This window comes from Zingiber officinale, chromosome 3A (genome assembly GCF_018446385.1).
Source record: "Zingiber officinale cultivar Zhangliang chromosome 3A, Zo_v1.1, whole genome shotgun sequence".
Lineage (NCBI taxonomy): Eukaryota > Viridiplantae > Streptophyta > Magnoliopsida > Zingiberales > Zingiberaceae > Zingiber > Zingiber officinale.
Genome location: NC_055990.1, coordinates 142,025,139 through 142,043,651, shown reverse-complemented (window position 1 = coordinate 142,043,651; position 18,513 = coordinate 142,025,139). Strand labels below are relative to the sequence as shown.

The 18,513-nt window shown below is 37.1% G+C and overlaps 1 protein-coding gene and 1 pseudogene across 1 annotated transcript; one reads left to right on the top strand and one right to left on the bottom strand.

Moving 5' to 3' along the window:
* The first annotated feature begins 8,554 nt into the window (after nucleotides 1-8,554).
* Nucleotides 8,555-13,844, top strand: LOC122052582 (rab GTPase-activating protein 22-like). Its single transcript, XM_042614173.1, has 5 exons — nucleotides 8,555-9,052; nucleotides 10,161-10,296; nucleotides 10,420-10,469; nucleotides 12,116-12,169; nucleotides 12,463-13,844. Exons 1-5 carry the CDS (start codon nucleotides 8,946-8,948, stop codon nucleotides 13,703-13,705), a joined length of 1,590 nt encoding a protein of 529 aa, XP_042470107.1. The 5' UTR covers nucleotides 8,555-8,945; the 3' UTR covers nucleotides 13,706-13,844.
* Nucleotides 13,845-14,151: 307 nt separating this feature from the next.
* On the bottom strand, nucleotides 14,152-18,115 carry LOC122052581 (annotated as a pseudogene).
* Nucleotides 18,116-18,513: the final 398 nt, after the last annotated feature.

Below are 18,513 nucleotides of genomic sequence, written 5' to 3'. Positions count from 1 at the left end.
CTAGCGATCTCGGCGCCCTTTCCTCCCGTTCACCCCGTTCTGGCGATCTCTCAGGTATGCTCTTCTCTTCTCCTCTCTCGTTTTCATTTTCACACGGCCGGCAGCCGCGCCCTGCTCATGGATCACTGCCGGCGGCATGCTCACGGCTGGCAGGGTGCTTGCGGTCGGCGGCCTGCTCGAGGCCGGCAGGGTCCTTGCGACCGCCGGGCTGCTCGCGCCCGCCGGCCTGCTTGGGGGTTCCTGGGCTGCTCGCGGCCGGCGGCCAATGGGCTGCTTGCGGCCGGCGGCCAGCGGCCTGCTTGCGGCCAGCGGCCAGCGGCCTGCTCGCGGCCAGCAGCCTGCTCGCGGCCGGCGGGCAGCGGCCTGCTCGCGCCTCGCTGCTCGTGACCAGTGGGCTGCTCGTGCCTCGATGCTCGCGGCCGGCGGCCTGCTCGCGGCCGGCGGCCTGCTCGCGGCCAGCAGCCTGCTCGCAATTGTAGCGGTGCTTTGTTACTATTCGTAGCTGAGCATAATGTAAACCCTAGAAAATTTAAGTGTCGATCGTGACATATTTTGATCCATTTCGCTATTGTACTTGCATAAAATGTAGTGGCTAACAAGTGTTTGATCGATGTTTCTCATATATGTATGATTATTTCATTTGATAATGCTATAAGGAACAACATGTTTATAATAGTTTCATTTAATTGTTCTAGTGTAGAGGTGATTTATGGTAATATGATATGATGATCATGAGATGAAATTGTGCACATAATTCTTTATTTAAACTTATTTCAAGTGATACAACAAGTTTAATAATGTTTCAATTTATATTCTCTTTAGGTTATAACAACGTATATGAACAAAGCTTGGATGTACAATCGATTAGACAATGGTTTTATCAGAGATGATTTTATTGCTGAAGTTGAACAGTTTGTGATTTTTGCTAAAAGTCATCCAGAATGTATGAATGGTTCTGAGTTACGGTGTCCGTGCAATCATAAAAAATGTCAAAATAGAGCATTTCGTGATGAGGATACCGTAAAAATGCACATATGTAGAAATGGATTTGTGCCAAATTACTACAATTGGTATTGCCACGGAGAGCCTTATTATATGAACCAATTGGGTCATCTGGTGTTCGTATTCTGGGACTACTGTTACAGCTCCTGAAACATCAAATAATATTGATATTTCAATGCAATCAATGGTTCAAGATGCGATGAATGCAGTTGATTATTCGAATATAGATGAAATATCAACCCCTGAATATCAGCAACTATATGAAATGTTAAAGGCTAGTGAAAGAGAAGTGTGGGAAAGCATTCCTTCTGGTCATTCACAACTATCAGCTACAGCAAGATTATTGAATATGAAAGCAGAACATCATTTCTCAGAAAGATGTTACGATGACATTTGTCAATTGATGTCAGAGTTGCTCCCTACTGATAACATAATGACTGATAGCTTATATGAAACAAAGAAATTGATAAGAGGTTTAGGTTTGCCTGTAGAGAAGATTGATTGTTGTATAAACAACTGCATGATATTTTGAAATGAAGACAGTGATTTGAATGAATGTAAAATCTGTACTCACCCTCGTTTTAAGCATCGTAATCGCATACCAGGGAAGAAGAAGAAAAATATTGCTTGGAAAGTGATGTATTATTTTCCGTTAATTGCTAGACTTCAACACTTGTATGCATCTGCAGCTACAGCTAACCACATGTTGTGGCATCATGAGCATGAGCATGAGCATGAAGGAGGTATAATGTGTCATCCTTGTGATTCTCTTGCATGGAAACATCTTGATACTGTGTTTCCCTCCTTTGCAATAGAACCACGAAATGTGAGATTGGGACTTTCTACAGATGGATTTCAACCATTTGGTCAGTCGGGACAACAATATTCATCTTGGCCAGTTATATTAACACCGTACAATTTACCACCATAGATGTGCATGAAAGATGTATTTATGTTTCTTACCGTGCTTATTCCTGGTCCAGCCAATCCAAAAGATAAGATAGATGTTTTCTTGCAACCTCTAATTGCCGAGCTTAATGAATTATGGAATGTAGGGTCGGTTACTTATGATATTGCAAGTAAAACTAATTTTACATTGCATGTGGCCTTATTATGGATGATCAGTGATTTTCCAACATACTCAATGTTGTCGGGATGGAGCACGACTGGTAAATTAGCATGCCCACATTGCATGACAGAGTCCGATGCATTTTCATTGCCTTGCAGTGGAAAGGTATCTTGGTTTGATAATCATCGTAAATTTCTACCACTGGATCATCCTTTTAGGCGAAATAAGAAAATTTTTCTAAAGAATGTTGTAGTCAGAAAACCTCCCTCAGCAGTCCATGCTTCAGGTGAAGAAATCATTGAACAAATAGATAGTTATGGATTCCTCCCAGTATCTCAGCCTAATTCTGATGAGATAAATAAGTAACTTGTGAGGATGTGCAAGTGTGGTTGGAAGAAAAGGAGCATATTCTGGGAGTTGCCTTATTGGAAGTATCTACTCATTCGACACAATATAGATATGATGCATGTTGAGAAAAATTTCTTTGATAATATCTTCAACACTGTGATGAATGTACCTGGAAGAACTAAGGACACTGCAAAATCACGTGAAGAATTAAAAGAACTAGTCAACAGACCAGAATTGCATCAGAATGAAACAACCAATAAGTTTCCAAAAGCTTGTTATACATTGGACAAAGATGGTAAACAAGCTTTATGTAGTTGGTTAAAAGAAATCAAATTTCCAGATGGATATGCTTCGAATATGGCTCGATGCGTTGACATGAACAAATTAAAGATGTTTGGAATGAAGAGTCATGACTGTCATATGTTCATGCAAAGACTTATTCCAATAGCTTTTCATGATTTACTTCCCAATAATGTTTGGCAAGCACTTACAGAGTTGAGTCTTTTTTTCAGAAATTTAACAGCGAAGTGTATTATGACGGTTGATATGATTCAGCTAGAGACTGACATTCCTCTCATACTTTGTAAGTTGGAGCGCATATTTCCACCAAGTTTTTTTGATTCAATGGAACATCTACCGGTACATTTACCATATGAGGCACGAATAGCTGGTCCTATGCAGTACAGATGGATGTACCCATTTGAAAGGTTTTTGAGAAAATTAAAAAATAATGTTCGTAATAAAGCAAGAGTTGAAGGGTCAATATGTAATGCTTATCTGGTGGAGGAAGCATCTTCTTTCTGCTCTTATTATTTTGCTGATAATGTTAAAACCAGACACCGCAAATGTCCTAGAAATTCCGATGATACTCAGAATATAGATCCATCGATGCTTTCTATTTTCAAATTTTCTGGTAAACCAATGGGTGCATCTGTTTCTAGATGGTTAACTCAACAAGAATACCATGCTGTAAGAACATACATACTCTTAAACTGTGATGAGGTTAAACCCTACATAAAGTAAGTTAACTTCTCTAATCAAACTTTTATTTCGTTGTAGTTAATTGCGTGATATCCTAATTTTCTTATAATTACCTTTTTTCAAAGCTTGTATGAGCAACAATTACATCTTCAAAATCCATCAATGACTGCAAGTGAGGTTGCTGAAAAGTTAGAGACCGAATTTGCATTATGGTTTCAAATATATGTGAGTTAGAGAAATTTTCATAATTCTTTATTAAAATAAATTCGGTCCTAATTTTTCGTATTACTATTTTGATAGGTGAAAGACCGAAGAATATCTAATGTACAAGATGATAGAATATTGAATCTTGCATCTGGACCCCTACGCCAAATAATGGTCTATTCGGGTTACTATGTTAATGGTCTCAAATTCCATGTGAGACAACGAGATTCGCAGAGATTAACTTTTAATTCTGGTGTCTGCGTTAAAGGATCTATCGACACCAATAACACTGAGTTTGATTACTATGGTAGACTTGAGGAAATTATAGAGGTTGAGTATCCTGCATTACCGATAAAAAGGTGTGTGTTGTTCAAATGTTCATGGTATGATCCAACCCCAAGAACAGGTACCAGAATACATCCAAATTATAATTTAGTAGAGGTTAATGCAAACAGAAGGTTCAATAAGTTTGAACCTTTCATTTTTGCAATACAAGCGGGTCAGGTGGTTTATCTTGAATATCCTACGAAGAGAAGAAGAGCTAGTGAATGGTTGTCTGTTTGTCGATTGAAGTCTCGTTCTATCATAGAAATGCCGAACATTATTACTGCTCAAAACCATGATGCATTTCAGAATGACGAAGTAGAGAGACATTCAGTTGATTCACAAATCCAATCTACATCACAATTACTTGTAGATGGTAATGCCACTGACGAGGAGATAGATGATGGAGAGAAATCCAGCAGTGAGAATTTTGTTGAACTAACAGAGTCTAGCGACGACGACTTACAAACTGTTAATGTTGAGTAGAAATGCTTCCAGAGTCTAGCATTGATTAAATTTTAGCATTATTATTCATCTAGTAAGTTATGCTTTAATCATGTTTTGTTGCTTATTTATCATGTTATTAAAGACTTATTATGATGTCTGTAATATGTTTTTGTAGATATAAGGTATCATGGCAGACCTTCCAGCACCACTCCGTGGATCCACCGTACTTAGGGTTGTTGGAGAGTCGTAAGTATTTTTTTTATTATTAGTAATTCAAGTTCTTTATTTATAACATATATCTTATGTCTTAATATTGCTTATATGTAGGTTTACTTCCGACGATCATCGAGTATCCACATATATCACACGGAAATGTAAGGAAAGAGTCTACATATCTGAGACTACATGGAGACATGTAGATGCTAGAACTAAGGATTTCTATTATCAAGAATTTATGGTAAGTAAATTGAATATGTACATTATATTTATCCTTTAATATTTTAAAATTTTATTTTTAAATTGCAGAAAAAATATACATGGGAGGAGGGGCACGAGGTAGAATTTGCAAAAATTTGGAATATTTATTGTGCCAAGTTGTACAAAGACCTATTATACTATGTGAGAAAGGATGGCACACGGCCTGCTTATGTATCCGACGAGATTTGGAGTGCATGGACGACCACTTGGTCTGCAGAAAGATGGCAGATAAAGGCTCTAAAAGCTCGAGCGAATAGGAATACAGAGCCAGGTGGCCCGAGTACGGGATCTGCTCGGCATACATCAGGATCTCGATCCATTGTTGAGCACGCTATGGATCTGGTGATTTTAATTTAAAGTTATATAAATTAAATTTTATTTATTAATGAACTTGTATAATTTTAGTCAAATTTATTTGTGCATGCAGAAGCGTTCTTTAGAAAGACAACCCACTTGCTTGGAGATCTTTCTCAAAACTCACCAGAGAAAGGATGACACATATATTGATGATCGATCAAAGAACATTGGGGTTTGAATTATTAACTTGTAATTTATATTTAATCTTTAATAATGATTAATTAGCTTTAATAATTGTGTATAATATATAAATTGTATATTTTTTCTACACAGGAGGAAATGACAAACAGGGTTGCTCAGGCATCTCAGCCACCAGTAGAGGGAGGGGAGTCACAGGATCTATCCACTCAGGAAATAAATGAAATTTATTATGATGTTGTGGGTGGAAGGACAAAGAACTCCTCCCTCTACGGCCTTGGTTCCCAGGCCAAGGTGGTATTTGATCGCTTGAGGACTCCTAGGGGCCGTGCGAGTTCCTCTTCTTCTTCTTCTGAGGTGGAGTCATTAAGAAAAGAAAACCAAGACTTGAAGACTCAGATGACTACCATGGATCAGAAGTGGGAGAAGAAGTGGACTGCACAGGAGCAGGCATTGGCCCAGATGCAAGCAATCATTACACGATGGGACCCATCACAGCAGCCCCAGTCAGAGGAGACCCCAGACCCATCAGACACAGACCCCGCTGATGATTAGATTTTGTTGAGGTATGTTTAACTATAACTTGATTTTTTTAGAAATTCATTAAGTCAAATATATTTATTGTATTGGGATATTATTAGATGCTTATCTTAAAGTGTTTTACATTTTTCAGGAGTTCATACTGATACATTCACCATCACCACTATTATTGGTTATCCAAAATATAATCCAGGTATTTTTTTACAAGTAAAATTAGTTATATATAACAATGTTTGAGTTATATTACATTTGCATCGATTTATTCTAATCATAATCTATTGTATTTGACTTTTACAGGATTATATTCGGATATATGTATAAGTGACGTATCATGGTATATATTTTGGATATTTTGTATTTATCGTTCACTTGTATACTTTTAGATACTTTTGATTGTGAGAACTTGATACTTAGATTTTATTATAGTTTGGAGATTTTCTATTTGTCGTTCAGTTATGTTTATATATTTGTTGTATGTTGTATTTTGGAGATTGTGGATTGATTTATATTGTGATCTTGTTGTTGTATGTTGTTAATATATTGTGTGGATTGTGTTTGTGATACCATCGCTTGTGATGGTTTGTATTTGTATTAAATTTGTATACGGGAAACTAGCAAAACAGGGGTTGGATTTCAAACTTTTTCCAATTTTTTACCGACGGAATTATAGTTTCTGTCGGTATATTATCGAAAAGCACAGTGGTTTCTGCGATATATTATCGACGGAATTACTGTTTCCGCCGGTAAACACCGACGGAAACAGTAATTCCGTCGGTGTTTACCGACGAAAACTGTAATTCCGTCGGCGTCTACCGACGGAATCTATGATTCCGTCGGTACACACCGACGGAAACAGTGATTCCATCGGGAGTCTTCGTTTACCGCCGTTTGATTTTTTACCGACGGGTAAGAAACTCAGTCGGTAATATACCGACGGAATTATATATTCAGTCTGTACTTACCGACGGATATATTTTTCCGTCGGTAAAGTGAATGCCGACCAAAATATTTCCGATATCAGAAATTCCGTCGGTATTCCGTCGATAATGTCATATATCGACGGAATACCGATGGAATATTCAGTCGGTAATAATGATATTTTTTGTAGTGTTAATTCACACTTGTCTCTAATGGTGGAAAATTTTAAATTGTTTTTAAGAGTTTATCTTTATCCTTTCAAGATTAAATAAGTTAAATTAGTACGAAAGTTAGATCCACGCTAAATAATTAACTAGTCAAGTTGTATGCTATTGGATTAGTAGTGAGTAGTGACACTAGTGATAGAGTGGGTTGATCGGACCATACATTCATTTTAGCTATAAAATATGGTGTAAAATATAGAAAAACAAAATAAAAATCAAGGTGATAGTGATATCTCATAAGAAAAGTTACCAATGCATTATTATCATGGAAAATCTAATTCTTCTATTGCAACTAAATTAAACTAATATTTTAATACATTAATAGTGTTAAAAAGCCCTTTGAATATAGTTCACTCACCTCATCCGACTAGACCAAACAAATTGATTGTTGTATGATTAGTTAAACATATAGTTACTTCCATATATTATTATACACGTTCAAATTCTAACGAAATTATCAAATGCATAAAACAAAAATATTGTGACATATATGTCAATTAAGTACAATTTAGCTACCAACTTTAAGATTTTGTTTTTTAAAAGAAAAGTCTCCGTGGATACTCAATTAATTAGAAGATGATAATTTTATTATAATAAAATAAGAAATCAATTTCTAACAAATGCATAAAAAAAATCTCTTTCACCTTTTAATCATTTAGCAATCGATTATAAATTAATTTCATAATTTACCTCCTTCATATAATTTGGAGACGATTCGTATAATTTATCTTTCTTAGTATAATTTAAAAATATATTGTGGAAGATATTTGAGATAAACTTAATTATTATAATTATTTTTGAAAAAACTTATTTCTTTAAAATTAAATAAATAAATATTTGATTTTTATTACAAGTAAAGGGATGGCGGTGGGGGATGATGGTGAAGAGGACTATTATTAAAGCAAATTTTAAAAAAAGTCATAATGATTAAGGGACCCAAATAGATTTATTTATTTATTAATTAAATTATTATTATTATTATTATTTTAAAAACAATGACTTATCATTATACGATTGTGCTCCCAAAAATTTGATTAATAAAACAAATATCTTTTTTTTATTAATTAACTCCTAAACTTTTTTCCTCTTTTCACATTTATGACATTTTATCAACCAATATACTAATTTCTTGAGAATTATGAAATAATAGTTAAGTAAAATATGGAAATATTCCTCAATATTTTATTAATTTTATTTTTTTAAAAAAAATTGATCAGCATTAAAAATATTAACGTATTTTAAGTAATAATTTAGAAGAATAAAGTAGGTATTTTATAGTAGACCGTGGTCTTTTAATTATAAAATTATTTTTAAAAAAAGTTAGTAATTTTGTCGGGACATTTTGAATTAAAAAAATAAGAAGAATACTTGAACTAAAAAAGGGAGACTGAGGGGATTTTATTAGCATATATTTTTTTTCTTTTTGTATTTTCGATTATACGGCGATAGAGATTTTTTTTAAAAAAAATAATAAAAAAATTTAAACTATAAATAAATGTTTTTGGTGAAGGTTTGCTTCGACCCAAGTTAATAAAACCCACCATCCACTTCTTCTATCCCCTTTCGGTCACGCGTGCTGCCAAAAATCGTGTCGACTCGATCGCCGATACCTTTTCCTCAGTACCGAAACTCCGGCGCCGGATCGCGATCTGCCACCAGCCAGCGAGGGTGGAGGGACGGCGGAGCCTCCGGTCGGCTTCGGCGGCGAGGATCTGTTCCTTTTTTTTCCGGCGGCCGGATGCCGGAGCCTCAGCGAGCGTGACGGCCTCGGCCGTACTCTCTCCTCTGAATTTTGTTTTCTTGAGTAGCCGAGATGAGATGAACGACGAATAGGGAGGGAGGAATCTCGTCGTCTTTGGTTTCGTAGGCGGTTGGGGGGGTAGAAGGGAAAGTAACTGGGAGGGGATAGCTAATAGATGAAAGGATTGAGGCATTCGCGTTCGTCCTCGTCGCTTCCCTTGGCGTCGTCCTGGATCCATCTGCGGTCACTTCTCATCGTTGCTTCTGCCACTGTCCCCGATCGGTGAGTTATCAAAATCTCTAGTTTTTCCCCCTTCATGGAAGGAAAGTGTTTTCTGTTGAGTTCCTAGCTATATTAGGTAAGAATTTTCTTTATTTGTTCTACACTACATCGCATCTCGGAGAGGAGATTTCTTTTCAAGTTTTTAATTCATAGCTTCATTAATTAAAGCATGAAAGGGAAGGGATTCATCTGTTGCTAATTCAAATCTTTTTTTTTTCTTCTCTTTGTTTCTCAAGATATTTCCATCTTAATTTACAAAAAAGGTCTTTTTGTTTTTGCTTAATGATCTTAGTTTCAACGAGTTTTTGGGGGGCTTCATAGTTTTGATCTAAAGATTGTTAATTTGATATGAAGGTTCCTTCTCATTCCCATTTCCTACACTGCCCCATTTGTTAAATGAGTAATTTTTTGCTCTCAACGAACATCAAGTTCATATTGATTGCTCAATTTCAAAAATCGTGCCCCTCTTGTTTCATTACATGGTGCCCGGGTGTTGGGGCCTCATAGAAGTCTCCAAGAAGAGAAGATTTTTAGGCAGGATTGCAAGGTGTAGAATGAGTTTGTCTTTTTATTTTACATCCAATTTATTTTCTAATCTGACATCTGACTGACGTCGAGAGATAACTTGATAAGAACTTCCTTACTTTAAGTTAAACTGCTACATAGCTTATAAGCCTGATATTGATGAACCTAGTAATTGTGAACATTCTTTTACAGAATTTAGATTTTGATGATTTCACAGATTGATCAATTTGATGTCCGTTGTTATTACGATGTCTCAACTCAAATTCTTCATTTGTTATTTGAGTGATCTTCATGGAGGTTACCTTTAACAATTTGATGTCTTCCCACTGACAATTCAAAATCTACTACCTTCTAGTTCGATATGATAAATTATCTACTTTTGTCATGATTTCATCAATAAATTTGGACATTAGACTGATAAATTTCATAATAGAATTTGAACTGTTAATTTCTGTAGCCAGTGCTCATATATTCATGGAAGAAGATTTTTCATCATTTCCCAGTCACCTAGTTACCTAGTAATAGGCTCTCTCTCTCTCTCTCTCTCTCTCTCTGTGCTGATGCCATTGTCAATTACATGCAGAGGTAGCTTGAGATCACCATGGTCTAGGAGGAAAAGAAAACATGCACTTTCACATCGACGATGGCACATGCTATTTTCATCAGAAGGGAAGTTTCATGATGGAGGAATCAAATTTATTGAAAAAGTTAGGAGTGGGGTAAGTTTTATGTCTCAAATACTATAAATTTCAATTCACTATGCAAATGCAGCACACTCCCCTTTAATTAATTATTTAAATATTATACCTACCTATATTTAATTCTAATACTTATTTTGCTAGGGAGTTGACCCAATTATCAGGGCCGAAGTATGGCCTTTTCTACTTGGAGTGTAAGTCTCTATCTGTCTCAAATCTTTAATTATTGAAGTGTACTTATGGACCTTTTACTTAGTTGTTAGTAGATAATCATAGTGTATTTATTCTTGAGATTTCATGATTTTCTTCACCTGAAGTATTTTCTAGGTCTAATAAAACTCTTACTATGATAGAATGATCTAATCTTCGTAACTCCTAAGCTATCAATAACTTTATATAGAATATTTTTCCATATTAATCTAAGAAACCCATATAACAAGAAATATGTGGGATTTAAATCAATACATGTTGCTTCTTATTTGTCTATTTGGTGAAAATAATTTGATCAAATCATTATTAACTTCAGCATAAATTGAAATTGATGAGTGAAAGCAACAGGGTGTCTCAGTGCATCATGTCCATGTCACTGCATAAGCCGCTCTAAAATGATAGTATGATACAGATCTACATGTACAATTTTCAATTCTTTTCTTTATTTCTTTGTTGGGCAGTTTGAATCCAATCCATTGAGATAAAACTTACAAACTGAGGAATGATGTTTTAAAGTGTTATGGAGCTAAACAATGTAATGTGTCTTTGACATAATAGCTATGTTCTGTTGTGATACTCTTCTTTGTATGGTATACTCTTGGTTGTTAGCCAATAGTTAACCATAAATCTCTGTGAACCACGCTAACTGACTTCTGATCCTCCATAGTTCACATAAATAACCTAATGAAAGAGAATATTAATCTAAGCATGAGAGGAACAACGAAGGACTAATTCACTTCTGAATAGCTTGCCTTCTTCTGATCTTAGCTTCCCTCTTACCATAGCTAATGGGCCTTTCAGCTGTTTATGAGAGATTAGCATCTTTGAGTCTTGATTGGTGCTGGCGGAAACAGGAGGATCTAAATTTCATCTTGTCATGATGAACAAGTGTTTGCCAGAGGCAGGATTATTCGTTGGTTATAAATTAGTCATTTGACTTCTGTTGCAACAAGATGCAGTTTTTTTATTGAATTTATAGACAAAAATGAATACTTCTAACCTGCCTAGATGTAGTAGAAAGAAAAAGGAATGCAATAAGTGGTAGTCAATCCTGCGTACATATACAATCATGAAAATCAATGCATTAAGGGTTGTCAACCACAAAGCTTGAATACTCTCTGAAAAGAGATTTTTCCTTATTCCCTAATCACTTTTTTGGCACTTTGACCGTGTGCTATGAATGTAACTGAGACATAGCAAAGCACACTAGCTGGTTGAAGGCCTCAGTGAGCTTGAATTCAGACATGCTACCTCCTTGTTGCTGATTGAGGGGCCACATAGTAGGGTTGTATGCCATGGAGTAAGGACATAATGATATTTCTGCTTACAGGAGTTTCAGTTTTCCAGTCTCATTTGTACTAGCATTTTAAAATCCTTTAATTCTAGTTGTTCTTATTATTCAGATGAATGGTTGTCATTTTGGTTCAGTCATTGTTCCCCCAGATTGACAAGGGACCTTGCCTAAGCGTTGTTCATTATATTATTATTAAGTTGGGTTGGGCTGCAACATTTTTCATGTATGGCGAGGACAATCATATTTATTCTTAAAATATCAAATATTTTGCTGCATTGTCTCTCCTTTTTGCATTTATGTGTTATAAGTTGATTGTTATTTTTGTTCTTTTTGCAGTTACGATCTCAACAGCTCACACACTGAACGAAATGTCACCAGAGTCCAGATAAGGTAATGATACTAGACATTATAGTGGCTTAATGTTAACTCATGTTTTGTTCATTGTTCTGATTCATCATTGGTAACACTGCAAAACTGATCTCATTGTTAAGAATATGTAGAACACTTTATTTTCCAACTCATGTGAGTTGTGGTTTTAATGCTTCAGTAGAAGCTTAATGGTGAATGTGGGTTTTGCCAATAAAATAAGCACGTAATCAATCGGTTCAATGATCTGCTTTAATCCCCAGTTGTTTGATTGGAGTCTCACAATCCTAGTTTCCTAATAATTTTCTCCCTCGCAGGAAAAAGTATGAAACTTTAAGGAGAAAATGCCACCAACTTCTGAGTCACTGCCACAAGGGAAATAGGTTAGACACCATAAATGAAGTCAGCAATTCAGCAAGCTCTTGTTTTGATGAGCACTGCGAGTTTCATGATTCTCAAGATGATCCAAGTGCGACCCGCAATATTGCAGAAGGAAACTTATACAACTTTAAAGTAGATCAATCAGTTCACAACGGAAGTGATTTATTCAGCTTGTGTAACTTAGAGGAAATAGAAGACGAGGCTGAGATCGTTCAGTTTGATAACTATCCTTGGGGCACAGAATCTTCTACATCGGATGAAGATGAAGATGAAACTGAAAGCTTGCTTGGATCATCAATCTCAGAAATGTTTGTGCAACATGATCCCAAGTTAACTAGAATCCCTTCATTCCGTGGGGATTTTACTCAATATAATCGAACATCTGAAGACTTCGCAACGTGGCAGCGCATAATCCGTTTAGATGCAATTCGAGCCAACTCAGATTGGGTGGTTTATTCTCTGAATCTCACTTCTGTGACTAAAGAGAAGGCACTCCAATCTGCAGCATCGGTCGGTCTTAAAAGTTATGAGCACTTGGACCCATGCATGATTTACCATGCTGCTCGCATGGTTGCAGTTCTCGAAGCGTACGCAGTTTATGATCCAGAGATTGGCTACTGCCAAGGCATGAGCGACCTCCTCTCGCCAATCCTCACCATAATGGATGAAGATCACGAAGCTTTCTGGTGCTTTGTGGGTTTCATGAGGAAGGCCCGGCACAATTTCAGGCTTGATGAGGTTGGGATCCAGAAACAGCTGAGCACGATCTCAAAGATCATCAAGTGCAAGGACTTGCACCTGTACAAACACTTGGAGAAACTGCAGGCGCAAGATTGCTTCTTCGCGTACAGAATGGTGCTCGTGCTGTTCCGGAGGGAGCTGACATTCGAGCAGACAATGAGTCTGTGGGAGGTAATGTGGGCAGACCAGACAGCGATTCGGTCAGGGATCAGGAAGTCTGCACGGGGGAGGATCAAGCTGCGGGCTCCCCCGACTGACGACTTGCTGCTCTACACAGTTGCAGCCTGTGTTCTGCAGCGCCGGAAACTGATCGTCGAGAGGTACAACAGCATGGATGAGATACTGAGGGAGTGCAACAACATGGCAGGGACTCTAGATGTTTGGAGGCTGTTGGATGACGCCCATGATCTGGTCACGAGTCTGCACCAAAAGATTTGATCTCTTGGTTCTTGCTTTCACTGCCATTGATTTGCTGCTCCTGTTCTTGTTATTCCTCTGTTGCAACAATGACACAATCAAACAAAGCGTTTGATTTCACATAAACGAACTAATTTAACTATGAATTTACTTGTGGAAATGTACTACAGTGGCAAAAGTATTGTCTTGAGTGTGATGGCAATGTTTGTCCATGAAATTTGACAAATTTGTATTCGTGTCCACCACTAGTCGCGAGTACATTAAAGACTATCAAGTTAGTCATGATAATAGTACTAGTTTTAAGTAGCAGAAACACTAAGAGTCGTAGAAGTTGCTGTCAAATTTCAAATCTATTAGAAGCAACGGTAAAATTATTGTTGTGTGTGATGTTGAGAAATTGGGCTATATTCAATAGCATATCAATGAATGATAAAAGCACAAGACCCACTCTTTTAATAGAAGTAGCATGAGGCAATACAAACACAAGAGAAAACTTGCTCCTCTTGTGGTACACTATAAACTCTCATTGTTTGCACATTACATCAATCGTTAGAGCAATATTAACAGGGAAAAGTACAACAAAATTTACTGGTCGTAGTCGATCGATATGCAGAGAGAGAAAGATACATAACTGAAGACTACCATAGCATCCAACTGAAGGATCTCTTGTGAGTCTGTTGTACTGTGAAATTGAGCCCAAACATCTCTTTCATGGCCTCTTCTCCTTGCCCTTCGAAGCCGATAAGCTTAGTGACAAGCAATGCGCTCTCCCTTACGTGTGTGATATCCGTTGTTGTCCACACAAGCTGCGCTAGCTGCATTCTCCTCTGCTTGGAATTCAAGCTTATTCCCCACTTACTATAAAGGCTCTCCCTTTCATGAGGGTCGAATGTCTTCCCTATCAGTTTCAATAGTCTATGCCTCTCCCGTTGAAGACATCTCATGCTGATGAAAACCATTAAAAGTAGGATGGATATATATATCCGAGCGTATGAAAATATTAGCAAAAGAAACTAGTCCTAGACAATACCTTGAAGTAAGGTTCAATCGGTGACCATCTTCGCCCACTATGCCACCAACATTTCCATGGTAGAAAATGTTTTTGAGAAGGGACAACCTTCTGCATTCTACTTCCATGTAAAAGGCATCAGTCGAGTCGCCTTTGAAAAGAAGGTAGAAGCGACTCCGGTGCAACAAGGATACATGGCATGTGTGCCAAAGCTCGATGATCTCCTCTTGCTTTCTCTGGAATTCCAATTGCCACTCCAAAGGGGATCTCTTGGGGCATAGTGTTTCATCAACACCATCATTCTCTTCCTCCTCATTTCCAATTGTTTCCAACTGATTCTGTCGATTTTGCTGTATCATACAATAAATAAGCTGTAGAAAATATTTACAATTTAAGTACTCAATTTTCAGACGAGATTATTATGAATGCATACCCGATCGGCACAGAGTTGTTTGTCATCATTGTCTTCAGATACATCCTTCACTTCTGAAAATGCATTGGGTGGGCATTGAACTCCCTTTGGCATTCCTGAAATCCCCCTTGGCAAAAATTTTGGTGTGGTCTCATTGTCTTGCTCAACATCTTGAGGCAAAGCGAACATAGAATTGTTCGTCAAACTTGCCAAGCAACTATTACTTTTAGTGAGTGCCAATCTTCGGGACTCCATTACTCTTTTCGTGGGAACCAATTTGGAAAATTCATCAGCTGCAAAATTTGGTGCAAAAGTCTCAAGTGTGTCCTTATCAGTCACCTCACTTTCAGCATTCAGCTGATCAAACTTATCAATTCTTCCATCGCTCAAGGCATGTATCTCAACGCATCGAACTTCCTTGCAGTGCTCTTCACAATCTTCTTCAATGATACCCTCTTTGCTCCGGCGGCGCAGCCTTAGTTCATTTAAGGCAGGATTGTTAATTGTTGTATTAGGTGAGGGTTGATCATCCCAAACCTCATGGTAACTGAACTTATTGACTTGTACTGGTGAATTGAAGCTTGAATAATCACAACAGGGATTTTGGTAGTCAATGCTAGAGAGACTAGAAATTGAGAGCGCATCATCGCTGTTACTACGCACGTGCGAATATGATGACTGAGTGGATTCTTCCTAAGGAAAGGAAAAGAATCGAGGATAAGAGAAGCACAAGCAAACTCATAGAACATATTTTCATGTGTAGGAAAAATTACCCATTGTCTTGAATGTTCCTCCACTACAGCTTGAAGTAGATCATTGAGTCGAGATTGAGCAAGGTCTCTTTGCTGCATCAGTTCCTTGATTTCTCGTTCCATCTAAATGAACAAGAAAGCCAACAAAAGGATGCTTTAGGAGAGAATTCAACATGCATCAAGAATATGAAAAAGAAGATAATACAAACAACCTTCTTGATCTGAGCATCTCTATCTTTAAGGACATCAGATGGATCACCGCAGGTATTAAATCCTGCATGCTTCAGCTCATTCTCCAACCTAGCAAGCTCCCTTTGCAGGTGCTTCATCAATGCCTTATCGGACATCACCACATTGACTTGTGCATTGGTGACTACTTGCTTGGCACAGCTTGCGAACAAAAGGGTGTTCCTGGATTGCTCAATGTGGCTTCTCGCGGGGCTCATTGTGCAGATTATTGCGGTTCTTGCATTGCCTCCTAAGAAAGGTTGCAGTATGCGCGTCAACTTGGAATCTCTAAATGGAATGTGACCAGTTCTTTCTTTACTGTTCAATTCCCCAAAAGAAAGAGATTAAAATCAATGCAAGAACAAAGAAGAATTAAAGCACAAATTGCTTAAAGTTAATTCAGTAACCTTAGTTTGCGAATGACAGTTCCTAGCGTAAGCAAGCTTCGATTGATGTGGCAGCCTTCTTTTAACCGATTGCTCGCAGATGACACTTGAGATGCCCTTTCACTTCCTGCTAAATCTACAAAATTCTGTCCACAACAAAAAACATAAGCCTCATGTTTGCTCAATCTTCATTAGAAAAGATAAATAAGAGTGGACATAATACCACAGAAGCTACTAAGGTACTGGAACTCTGTTTACTCTTAAATTCACGGGCAGTACTTTGAATTGTCTGTAATCACAGAAAAATTATAATCATTTTCTACTAAGTAGTGAAACTTTAATTAATTATATGATCAAAGGGGCAAACCAATCTCAGAATCTGATGGGATCGAGAGCTCATCTCGTTGAGAGTTGTCTCTCCAACTTGTCTTTGAGCTTTAAAAAAAAACACAATAGTTTTATATTAGTTTCTTATTTTTTGATTGAGAAGACAACAAATGTTAGGCATTCCTCTGTAATTATTTACCTGCGCAGATTGCAAGGAGGTCACTGAGATGCCACTGATCCCTCAGAGTTTCCTCTGTAAGTTTCTCTACAACAGTTCCTCTCTAACAACAACAATATATGTTTGTCATTTAGTTCTATATAATAAATAGCAATAAGAAGAAGAAGAAGAAGAAATAGTTAGACAAATCATTGTCTACCTCTGGATCATCAAGAAGTCTAAGAGGAATATTGTCTGCGATCAGGAGATCTCTTACTGCTTCATTGTATATCTCCATTGCCGAGAATTTTAACACATATTCTCGTTCACCATGCTATGACAACAAAGAAACAAACAAACAGATAAATGAACAAGTAATATCTGAAAACATTAAACAAAATTCTAAAGATTTTGCACCCTTCTTATGTAATCATAGATGTCTTCTACAGCATATGCAATTATTCCACTCATTGTGTAAGTTTTTCCACTGCTTGTTTGTCCATATGCAAATATACTTGCTGCAGATAAAAATATTATACAATTGTGTTTTTAAAATGGAAAGAAGAAAAAAAAAATGCACACTTGTTCTAACCATTGATTCCATCGAGAACAGAAAGAGCTACTTCCTTGGCGCCTTCATCATAAACTTGCATTGTGTCACATTCGCCTCCAAACACTCTATCTAATAATTTGTTTGTTCACAAAGAAAAAGGTAAAGAATTTTTTTTTTCTAAAAATCAAATATTGGAACGAAAGAAGAACTTTCTTTTGAGATCAATGGCGAAGACTGACTGACCGAATGTGTAAGATGGGGGGTACAGCGATCTCTCGGGGAGGTAGGGCTTGAAGACCACCGAGGTACCATTGACGGAATCCCAATCGGCGGAGTCATTCCTCTCAATCTCCTTGCCGTTGAGGGGTCTGAGCCTGACGGAAACCAGGAATCTCTCCGGCGCCATTTCCTCGCTCCCCATCTCACAACCCTTCCATCAACCAATCAAGTAAAATGGCAAATGCGAATTAAAAAAAAAAACACTTTTTGCATGTTACGATCTTTAAAAAAAAGGATTTTGCTTCGGATCAAAACCTGCGCGATTGGATTCACTGAAGGGCGTTGGGGCATCGGAAGAAGAGGAAGAAATGGTTCATTTCCTTCCTCTTCTTCTTCTCCCCTTCCTCCTCCTCCTCCTCTGGAAAGTTAATAACCTCAACTTTATTGGTAATTTTAGTAATTTAATTTAAATTTTCCTTTTTTTTAGGAAATGTATAACTGTCAATGTGTGTGTGAAATTGAATCTTGGGCATGGTTTCTTCATAGCCTTCCATTTTATTTAGGTGAAGTTTCAGTTCACCTCCAAAGTTTATGTGCTATTTAAAAATGCCTTGAAATCTTTTTATTTTTACTTTTAGAATATATATTAATTAAAGAAATTGAGGTGGAAAAGTAGGATGTTTATTTTCTTTCTTTCATAGGTTTTATATACTAATCTATGACTAGTATTTAGACCTATTTTCTTAATGCTATAAATTCAACAATTAATTTATTTTATGTTGTATT

Coding starts and splice junctions, on each gene's coding strand:
- LOC122052582 (XM_042614173.1), top strand. CDS start 8,946: ATGAAAGGATTGAGGCATTCGCGTTCGTCCTCGTCGCTTCCCTTGGCG. Junction 9,053..10,160: donor TCTGCCACTGTCCCCGATCG/GTGAGTTATCAA, acceptor AATTACATGCAG/AGGTAGCTTGAGATCACCAT. Junction 12,170..12,462: donor GTCACCAGAGTCCAGATAAG/GTAATGATACTA, acceptor TCTCCCTCGCAG/GAAAAAGTATGAAACTTTAA.